At 41.8% G+C, this 10,874-nt stretch overlaps 1 protein-coding gene and 1 non-coding gene across 3 annotated transcripts in view; both read right to left on the bottom strand.

Moving 5' to 3' along the window:
- Positions 1 to 548: 548 nt before the first annotated feature.
- Positions 549 to 10,874, bottom strand: part of ALDH7A1 (aldehyde dehydrogenase 7 family member A1) — a 54,460-nt gene continuing 44,134 nt past the window's right edge. The window contains exons 14-18 of one of the 2 annotated variants that reach the window (XM_010382450.2): positions 9,464 to 9,580; positions 7,643 to 7,740; positions 7,380 to 7,453; positions 3,658 to 3,733; positions 549 to 2,333 (exon numbers count right to left, since the gene is read on the bottom strand). In XM_010382450.2, the coding sequence (XP_010380752.2) occupies positions 2,279 to 2,333; positions 3,658 to 3,733; positions 7,380 to 7,453; positions 7,643 to 7,740; positions 9,464 to 9,580 (420 nt within the window). In that variant the 3' untranslated portion in view covers positions 549 to 2,278. The remainder of the gene's footprint in view (positions 2,334 to 3,657; positions 3,734 to 7,379; positions 7,454 to 7,642; positions 7,741 to 9,463; positions 9,581 to 10,874) is intronic. The other variant, XM_030927742.1, reaches the window with a different exon arrangement.
- LOC115896596 lies at positions 10,724 to 10,830 on the bottom strand. The gene has a single exon (XR_004056515.1). It is a non-coding gene; the product is annotated as a U6 spliceosomal RNA (small nuclear RNA).

Raw genomic sequence — 10,874 nt, 5'->3', positions numbered from 1 at the left:
GTTCTGTGGTTGCAGAGCAGGAGAGAGGGAGGAGGCTTAACAGATTTCCACCCTGAAAGAGAAAGTGGGAAGCGGAGTATGTAATAGCACTCAGTTTCCTTGGAGAAAACTGCCTCCCCTCCACTGTGAGAAGTCTTCATCTGGAGGGCCTGCCTCCCCAGTGCTGCAGCCAGGAGCTAGGTCTTCACCCACTTCCCAGGGAGTCACAAGAGCCTGGCTGCTAGGCTCAGCGACTGGATGCTCTCTCCAAGTACAGCACGATCCTAAGCAAGTTAGGCTTTAGTGCCGTGGCAGAAGCAAGCATGCTAACACAATTCCCCACATCCACAATGGAGGCTGGCCATTGTCAGCAGTGGCGGTTGGAACACAGGATTTAGGAGGTAGCAGTTATGAAATGCTCAATATAACCAGTAACGAGCAGCATAAGACCCCTCGCACCTTCAAATATAAGACCAGTAATAACACAAATGTACATTTTAACTTGGGTAGTTAAAAATACTAACAAGTGATTTATATCTGCTAAATCAGCAAAAAAGTACAAAGAGGAACAAATTGAAGGCATGTTTTAATGAACATTATAACCAAAAAAATTGAGTCCTTGTGCTAGAAACACGTAGAAAAAAAATTATAAAATTGTTTCAAAGAAAGCTTTCAGCATCAGTTTTACCTAAAATCTATAGCTAAGATTAGCACTTCCACCTACCTTCACCCATGATTTCTTCCTGCCAACCTTCTCTCAATAGCTATATCATTAGTATTTGGCTTGATTCATGTTCAATTTTGACAACAGCATGTCTAGTTAAATACTACTCGCAGCTGGCCATGGGACATATTATGAATACCTTTGCTTCCCAGATACATTTACAATTGTTTAGTTTTTCATTTGCTTACTTCTCTGGGCCATAATTTAACCCCAAATTATTTGCCATTTATCCAAATCTCTCCACATCCTGATGGATCAAGTTGTCTACAAATGTCATCTTGTTCAAAGGTCTCAGTTCCAGTCCAACCTGGCAGGAGTAGAGGGGTGCCATGCAGAGGGGGATCAGAAAGTGCCAGGAAGAAAGGAGAACAGGGGCCTCTGGACTGAACCATCCCAAAGACTCCTGTGCAGCTTCCCAATGAGAAGAGGTGAGACTGTCAGCAAAGAGAAAGTGAACTTTGCTCAGCTCTCTATGACCACACGCTGCCACACACACTGAGGATTGAGAACAGATCCAAGGGCAACTGCAGACACCTAAAGCTAAAGAAAATGGTCTAAGGTTGTATTAAAAAAATCCAGATGCACTTTTTTTCTTTTGGAGACAGGATCTCACTGTTGTCCAGGTTGGAGTGCAGTGGCGCAATCTAGGCTCACTGCAACCTCCGCCTCCTGGGTTCACACAATTCTCCTGCCTCCGCCTCCCAAATAGCTGGGATTACAGGCGCCCACCACCACACCAGGCTAATTTTTGTATTTTTTGGTAAAGACGGCGTTTCACCATATCGGCCAGGCTGGTCTCAAACTCCTATCCTCTAGTGATCCACCTGCCTCAGCCTCTCAAAGTGCTGGGATTATAGGCATAAGCCACCTCACCCAGCCTCCAGACGCACTTTGTATACAATTCTGCTCAGGCAGTTTTGGCCTCAGAGTCCTCCAGCAGGTGAAAGACTACAACACAGGAACAAAATCTTTGTCTACCCCACAAATCTCTTCCAGGCTGACAGCCTTCATAAGCAAGAGCCACGACTGTGATGAATGCCTGTTGTCATTTTAAGCACTGCAAGTTATTCCACATGAATACTGAACTATGGTCCAAGCATATAAGCAAATGCATCTCCCTTTCAATCACATGCCATCCAATGCATGCCATAGGTGGGTAATGTCAAGCAATATTCCCCCACCGAATCCTTTGCTTGCTCAGGAGACACCCTGTATCTACTGCAAAGACTTCTGTTTTCTCCTCTGTTCTGTATTTTCCCAAATTCCTACCCTGGTATGTACTCTTTTTTCTAATTACAAAATAATCATTAACTTTAAAAAACCATATACAACTAGTTGACATAAAAATCCATCTAACCCATCTTTTAGTAAATATGACTATGTTGTAACAATTTTATTTTGATTTTTAAAAAAGGAGTCTCTTGATTTAATCAGGGCCTTGGGGTCATAGGGGGATTAGTCACTGTCACAGTCATGATGATGCATTTATTCAGGGAAAACTTTAATATTCTTTGTCTTCTTCAAAAACAATTGCCGGAAAACTTCAAATTTAAGGCATGTTCATCTAAAACACCTTTACTGAAACTTGATTCCTTGGGCCAGAGGAAGGTCTTTACTGTAGTTGATAGTACTAGTGGGAAAAAATGAACAGGATTAATGATAGTACATACGTAACAGAAGATTTTCATGCCCACTTTTAAAATGTAGCAGATCTGTATATTTTAACAAGGTAAGATCTCCAAGTTATAACTTTTTAAGACAAACCTTTAAGATAAAGGACAATGTTAGTATTGGTCTCGTTTTATTTAAAAGAAAAAAGAAAGAAACATAAAAATCTGGAAAGATAAATATCATACATGGTTTTTTGTTGGTTTTTTGGTTTGTTTGGTTTGTTTTATTTTGTTTTGAGACAGGGTCTCACTCTGTCGCCCATACTGGAGTGCAATGGCATGATCTCGGCTCACTGCAACCTCTGCATCCCAGGCTCAAGCCATTCTCCTGCCTCAGCCTCCTGATTGCTGGGATTTTAAGCACCCGCCATCACGCCCAGCTAATTTTTGTATTTTTAGTAGAGATGGGGTTTCACCATGTTGGCCAGGCTGGTCTTGAACTCCTGACCTCAAATGATCCACATGCCTCGGCCTCCCAAACTGCTTGGATTACAGGCATGAGCCACTGCAGGTATGGATCACCTGAGGTCAGGAGTTCAAGACCAGCCTGGCCAACATGGTGAAACCTGGTCTCCACTAAAAATGCAAAAATTAGCCAGGCGTGGTGGTACATGCCTGTAATCACAGCTGGTTGGGAGGCTGAGGCAGGAGAATCGCTGGAATCCGGGAGGCAGAGGCTGAGGCTGCAGTGAGCTGAGATCAGGCCACTGCACTCCAGCCTGGGTAACAGAGCAAGTCTCCATCTCAAAAAAAAAAAAAAAAAAAAGTGTGCCATCGAAAGTGCAAGAAACAGCCCAGCGTGGTGGCTCACGCCTGTAATCCCAGCACTTTGAGAGGCCAAGGCAGGCAGATCACCTGAGGTCAGGAGTTCGACAACAGCCTGGCCAACATGGTGAAACCCCATCTCTACTAAAAATACAACAATTAGCCGAGTGCTGTGGCTCACGCCTGTAATCTCAGCACCCTGGGAGGCCGAGGCGGGTGGATCACCTGAGGTCGGGAGTTCCAGACCAGCCTGGCCAACATGGAGAAACCCCATCTCTACTAAAAATACAGAAACCACGCATGAGACCATTTCATTGTTGGGTGCTGGGCACTAACTGAAGCTAGATAAGAAAGCTAGAAAAATAGTACCAAATAGATACTCGGAGGAGACAGCTGTGGCATGCTGGAAAAATCAAATCAAATGACACTGCACAAAGACAGCACATACAGTAGGAGAGTGTAAAAGCACATTCCCAAAGGCTTTAAGCCCAAACCTATCTTCCCAAAGCCGTTTCTTACCAAGTAGACCTTCTCATGTAGTGTTTCCAGGCATCACTGCCAGACTCCCTGCCACCACCAGTGTGCTTTTCTCCTCCTAGAGAAATTAAAAATATCGTATCTTTTGAGCAGTTTCCGTGTGAGCTCATAGTTGGTATCATTGAAAAGAAGATACCAAAAGGACAGCAGAACAACCTGACTATTCACTTTACATTTAGGCCACAGTATCTCCCCTGCAAACAGATAAATCAAAGACAGAGACCAAGAGACCAAAACAAACAGAAAAAAAGGAATTAAGAGGGAAAATAAAATATAAGCAATTAAGAGGAAATGGAAACATATCAGAAACAAACTGTAAACAACAAAAAAATCCCATGTGCCGGGCGCGGTGGCGCATGCCTGTAATCCCACTGCGCCTGGCCCATACACGTTATTCATAGTTTTTCTTTTGAGCAGGGCGCAAGAATATGGAGCTGTAACTGTCTTCTTTATCTCGCTCAATAACTTGTATTAAATTATCAGGGAAAACACAGATATTCCCATTTGATAGAAATACATTAAGAAAATATAATAATTTTGAAATAAAACTTCTCTATTAACTAGTCACCTGGTCTTTCTCATGAAAGGAAAAGAATCTCCATTAAATGGGTTCCAGAAAAATCACAGCTGAATGTTTGCCCTTCTAGTTCTCAAATGCACAAGCAAAGTAAAAAGAGACATAACTGACTTCAAAGAATGGGAAGCTGGTAAAAAGCCTGCACACGTTTGAAATAAAACAAGCCACAGCTAACAGCGAAATTCCCAGCAGGAACAGAGTCACAGGGGCTCTAAGGAACCAAGGCTGAGCACCTGCCTGAGGTTCCAGAGCTAGTGACAGCAGTAAATGGGACTGGGATGGTGTCTCTTTGTTCCTCACCCAGTGCTCTTTCTACAAGATAACACCCCATGGGTCTTCCCCAACAAACTCTTTTATTGTACTTGAATAAAAGCTATTTCTACCCAAGGTGGGCAGGGAGGGAGTAGGGTGAGAATGAATAAAAGAAGAAGAATCGGGAGGCTGAGGCAGGAGAATGGCGTGAACCCAGGAGGTGGAGCTTGCAGTGAGCCAAGATCGCACCACTGCACTCCAGCCCGGAGGACAGAGCAAGACTCCGTCTCAAAAAAAAAAAAAAAAAAAAAAGTAGAAGAAATAAGTCCTAGTTAAAATCTCCCAAAAGACTCCCTATCCAGCTACGCACATGCTGGGTGAATGAACTAATCCACTTTCAAGGACCATGCTCACTATTCTGAGAGCTGGTACCCCACTACCCTCTGCGTGCTAGCCAGGCCTGCAGGGCCCTCCCTGCCTCTGTTTTCTACTGCTTTTTCAGTCTGCAAGGGTCCTGAGTGCATCCAAGAAGAAGAAAAAGAACAGCTTCTTCTTCTTTCTCCTACTAGTTGACTCCCACCTACTCCTGGACAGAAACCTTTATTATAATAGAGGGTCAATACATAGTGTCTAAAGTTGTCAGGAGATAGCAGTGAAACATACTATTTAGAAAAACTGACATCAATTCAAAGGTAAATTTGCTTTTTTCTTTTAGTAAAAAGAATCTCAGCCAGGTACAGTGGCTCACAGCTGTATTCTCAGCACTTTGGGAGGCCAAGGCAGGTGGATCACAAGGTCAGGAGTTCAAGACCAGCCTGGCCAACATGGTGAAACCCCATCTCTACTAAAAAAAAAAACAACAAAAATTAGCCAGGCATGGTGGCATGCGCCTATAATCCCAGCTACTCAGGAGGCTGAGGTGGGAGAATTGCTTGAACTGGGGAGGTGGAGGTTGCAGCAAGCCAAGATTGCACCACTGCACTCCAGCATGGGCAACAGAGCAAGACTCCATCTCAAAAAAAAAAAAAAAAAAAGAATCTCAATGTAGCCTCTGGGAAAGGAGGAGAAGAAAAGTATGGGCAAAACTCCTTTTTCCATTATCATACTTCTTCAAAACTTTTATTTATTTAGAGACAGGGTCAAACCCACTCTGTCACCCAAGCTGAAGTGCAGTGGTGGGATCATGGTTTATTGCAGCCTCAAACTCTTGGGCTTAAGCGAGCCTTGAACCTCAGACTCATGAGAAGCTGGGAATACAGGTGTGTGCCACCATACCTGGCTAGTATTTTTTTATTTTTTGTAGAGACAGAGTCCTACTATGTTGCCCAGGTTCATCTCAAACTCTTGGGCTTAAACAATTACAGGTATGAGCTACCACGCCCAGCCCAAAACGTTTTTTTTTTTTTTTTTTTTTTTTTTTTTGGGAAGACAGGGTCTCACTTTGTCACCCACGCTTGAGTGCAATGGCACAATCTTGGCTCACTGCAAGCTCCACCTCCCAGACTCAAGAGATCCTCCCAACTCAGCCTCCCAAGTAGCTGGGACTACAGGCACACACCACCATGCCTAATTTTTGTATTTTTTGTAGAGGCGAGTTTTTGCCATGTTGCGCAGGTTGGTCTTGAACTTCTAAGCTCAAGGGATCTGCCCGCCTCTGCCTCCCAAAGTGCCGGGATTCCAGGCATAAGCCAGTGTGAGTGGCCACCAGAACTTTAAAAATTAACTATAAAAGCTTAACTGAAGAATAGTCAATTGACTGAGTACAGTGGCTCATGCCTGTAATCCCAACACTTTGGGAAGCCAAGGCAGGTGAATGGCTTGAGCCCAGGAGTTTGAGACCAGCCTGGGTAACAATGGTGAGGGCCTGTTTCTAAAAAAAAAAAAAAAAAAAAAAAAATTTTAATTAGCTGGGTGTGGAGGCACATGCCTGTAATCTCAGCTATTCATGAGGCTGAGGCGAGAGGATTGCTTGAACCTGGGAGATGGAGGCTGCAGTGAGCTGTGATTGCGCCACTGCACTCTAGCCTGGGCAACAGAACAAGCCCCCGACACACAAAAAAAAAAAAAAAAAAAAAGGAATAGTCAATTTGAGAGAGCAGGCACGGGATGGAAACAGGGAAAAGAGATACTCATGCATTCAGGCAGCTGCACAGTGCAGTGCAGGCGTTAAGGGGTGAACTGAAAACAGTAGTCTTTTGTCAAAGTCCGTGCATCAAATAGTAATTGTAGTATTTGGTCTAAAAATATAAAAGAATGCTACTAATGATATAAACTTTTACAAGTATTAATGAATGTTTGTTTTGCTTCTATATTTAAAAAAAAAACAAGCAATTTATTTTACTTTGGATCATATTTAATAAATAATACTGAATATACAATGGTTAGGGAGAGTTTTTTAGGAAAAACTACTACCCAGTTTCATCATTAATAATGCATGACTTATTAAGAGGAAACAGGAGCAGAGCCCAGTGAAAAGAAACAACTTAGTATTCTATCTAGTGAAAAAGAGTATGTTTAACATTTATATGCCTACTTTGCAAATAAAAACCAGACTATTTCATGTAAAATAGGGATTCTTAAGCTTTTTTGGGTCTGCAAACTTCTCCCCAGAAAACAAATACCACCATTTCAGGGGTTCATACATTTCAGGTTAAGGGCCTCTCCTCTAACCTGATGCTGCCTCTGAGGAGATGACGTAGGACTCTATGCGATAACTTTGAATACAGAATGTAAGCTTTTTCAGGCCTGTTAGATCATATTAGGTTATTTCAGAATATAAGGAGTGTTTCAGTCTCTTGGTCAACCTTTTCTAAAAGCTACTAATGGTTTTTCTTTGCTGCCCAACGTGGAAAAGGAGAAATGATTCTCTACGTACCAAAGGCACCTCCAATCTCAGCCCCACTTGTTGGAATGTTGACATTTACAATGCCACAGTCTGATCCTTTAGGTCTGTGTAAAAAGGGAGGCATGGTGAGAGCAATGAACAGGAAATTAAAAACAAACAAAAATAAATAAAAAATCTAAACCAAAGCTCAAAGGCTTTCAATACTGAAAAATTGATTTTCAACTACAATGGCTTAAGTCCACTCACCACATAAATCAGACTTATATAAATTTTCAAAATAGAGAAAGTTGTACCCAAGCCAGCGGAAGATTCTGCCCAGATCTTTGGTAAAGATGCTACTTGAAAGTCCCTGTTTTACTTCATTATTCCATGCAAAGACCTCCTCTTCATTCTAAAAGGAGAGACATTGGAAGCTGTTAGATGTTACAGTGTTCAGGTCAAAAGTTCACTGACATAAAACTCATTTCCTGATATGCATCCATATAATTATTTTAGTATACAAAAAAAAGGAAACCAAAGAGTCAAGTTTACTAACTGTTTCTCTTATAATTCGGATCATTAATAATAAGTAAAACTTTTTGGGATTTTTTCCCCTAATTATAATTTGAGAAACAAATATTAACACATTCTTCCTTTCATTCAAGCTACTACATATAATAGTATCTATTGAGCTCTTATGTGTGTAACACACTGATTCTAAGCACTTAACATGCATTTAGTTATTTAATCCTCATTCTATAACATAGGTTTCCTACTACCTCCCAATTTACAGATTGGGCAACTGAGGCCAAGAGAGGCTAATTTGCTCAAGAGCTCACACAGCCTCATAATGTACACAAACACATTACAAAACACAAAATTATATTATCTAATCCCCATATGTGAAACGATAGGCAATTTAAAGCAAGAAATAAAGAAATGCAATCATATAATTGCAACGAGATGCAATTCTCACTATTCTTTAACTGTTAATAATGGTACATTCAAATCTTGATTCAATCTCTCTGCAGTCTCAAAATTAATCCTAAATATTGACTGGCAAGGCTAGGGCCTGTCTCAAGCTAGGGAATGAGATCTTCTAATTTATTCACCTGTGTCGGTTTTTTTGGGTTTTGTTTATTTGTTTTAGAGACAGGATCTCTTCCCACCTCAGCCTCCCGAGTAGCTAGGATTACAGGTACATACCACACCTGGCTAATTTTTTAATTTTTTGTAGAGACAAGGTCTCCCGGTGTTGCGTAGGCTGGTCTTGAACACCTGGCCTCAAGTGATTCTCTTAAAGCACTGAGATTACAAGCATGAGCCATTGTCCCCAGCTTCCTCACCTACTAAAACCTCTCCAGTTTGAGATCAAGATATGAGAGCAGGGAAAACAAAACAAAACTCCGCAGCCTGTCCTCTCATGGAGTTTATAACTATAGGTCTTTTTTTTTTTTTTTTCTTTTTGAGACGGAGTCTCGCTCTGTTGCCCAGGCTGGAGTGCAATGGTGCGATCTCAGCTCACTGCTATCTCAGCCTCCTGGGTTTAAGTGATTCTCCTGCCTCAGTCTCTTAGGTAGCTGGCATTACAGATTAGAGGCGCCCGTCACCGTGCCTGGCTTTTTTATTGTTTAGTAGAGATGGGGTTTCACCACATTGGCCAGCTGGGAACTCCTGACTTCAGGTGATCCGCCTGCCTCACCCTCCCAAAGTGCTGGGATTACAGGCATGAGCCACCGTGCCCAGCCAACTTTAGATTACCTCCACATCTCATTTTGTCTGCTGACATGTTCATAGCACTCAGTCTGTCAAACCATCCAGTACCACGGTTCAGGAGAAGGTGACTCTATGGCCTACACAGCCCAGAATTAAGATGACACAAGAAATGATGACTACATACTCCATAAACTCCAACACTAGTGCATTACCCAATCTGGTTTCCCTGGCAGCTAGCTCGGCATGCTATAAAGTTTTGAAGTGTTTATCTCATATTTTATCCTGAACCTTCACATATCTACTATTCAGATTACTTTCTAAAACCCTCTTACAGGCTCATCAAGTGAAATTTAATCCACCATAATTTTCCTCTTATCATTTATTTCAACATTAGACTAGCGAACAGGAGGCACTTTTACCTTGAATTTAAAGACATACAGAATTGGGGCAAAAGTCTCTGTGTGTGCAATGGACGCATCGTGGGCAAGACCTATCACAATTGTCGGTTCTACATAATTTCCAGGGCGATCCATAACCTAATGCAGAGAAATGAAATAAAAAGAATGAAAGCATTTTGTTGTCTAGGATTTGGGGTCAGAGGATGCAATCTTTGCCTACACTTATAAAGAAAACAATTAGCATCATTTATAGGTGAATTATTTCTCCAAAATAAATTCCAATGATGAAAGAAAATTCTCTCTTCCTGACATTGGTTCTAACTTAGTTGGTCAGAGAAAAATGGAAATAAAGAGTCAGAAGGGATGGAGAGCCATGCCATGTGACACAACCAAGTTATGTTGAACAAACACTGTTGGAAGCAGTTATTTTCACTCAGCCTGGAGTGCAATGGCTTGATCTTGGCTCACTGCAACCTCTGTCTCCCGGGTTCAAGCTATCCTCCCACCTCAGCCTCCCAAGTAACTGGGACTACAGGCACATACCAGCATGCCCAGCTAAATTTTTTTTGTATTTTTAGTAGAGACTAGGTTTCACCATTTTGGCCAGGCTGGTCTTGAACTCCTGACCTCAAGTGATCTACCTGCCTCAGTCTCCCAGAGTGCTGGGATTACAGGAATGAGTCAACATGCCCAGCCACAAACAAATCTTTTTATTTAGGGGGGGTTTTGTTTTTGATTTGTTTTTTTTTTTTTTTTAGTTTGTTTTTTTGTTTTTGATTTGGTCTTGCTTTGTTGCCCAGGCTGCAGTGCAGTGATGTCATCACATTCACTGCAGCCTCAAACTTGTGGGCTCAAGCAATGCTCCCACCTCAGCCTCCCAAGTAGCTAGCACTACACGTGCATGCCACCATACTCAGCTAATTTTTTTTTAGAGACAGGGTCTCACTATGTTGTCAAGGTGGGTCTTGAACTCCTGGCCTCAAGCAGTCTTCCCACCACAGCCTCCCAAAGTGCTGAGATTGCAGGTATGAGCCACTGCAATCTATGTTAATTTCTTTTTTAATGCTTACGATATGTATTTTTTTGTTCTGTGCCTTAACTGACTTTTAAAAATAACAAATAGATTGTAACTGCTCTGAATACAAAGTCTCCTACTGTACTATGAAAAGGAATTCTCCTTTCCATACAAATATTTAGGGGCCCAATTCAAAAGCAACCATGACTCAGTTTCTTATATGTCCTTCCAGAAATGTGCCATGCATTTTCTGTTGTCTTTTTTTTTTTAATATGGAATGCTTCACGAATTTGCATATCATCCTTGTGCATAGGCCATGCTAATCTTCTCTGTATCATTCCAATTTTAGTATATGTACTGCCAGAGCAAGCACTGTTGTCATTCTTTAAAACATGTATTTCTGGCCAGGCACAGTGA

The sequence above is a fragment of the Rhinopithecus roxellana genome, chromosome 3, assembly GCF_007565055.1.
Source record: "Rhinopithecus roxellana isolate Shanxi Qingling chromosome 3, ASM756505v1, whole genome shotgun sequence".
In the NCBI taxonomy this organism is placed as follows: domain Eukaryota; kingdom Metazoa; phylum Chordata; class Mammalia; order Primates; family Cercopithecidae; genus Rhinopithecus; species Rhinopithecus roxellana.
This window is presented reverse-complemented; position numbering and strand designations above follow the sequence as displayed.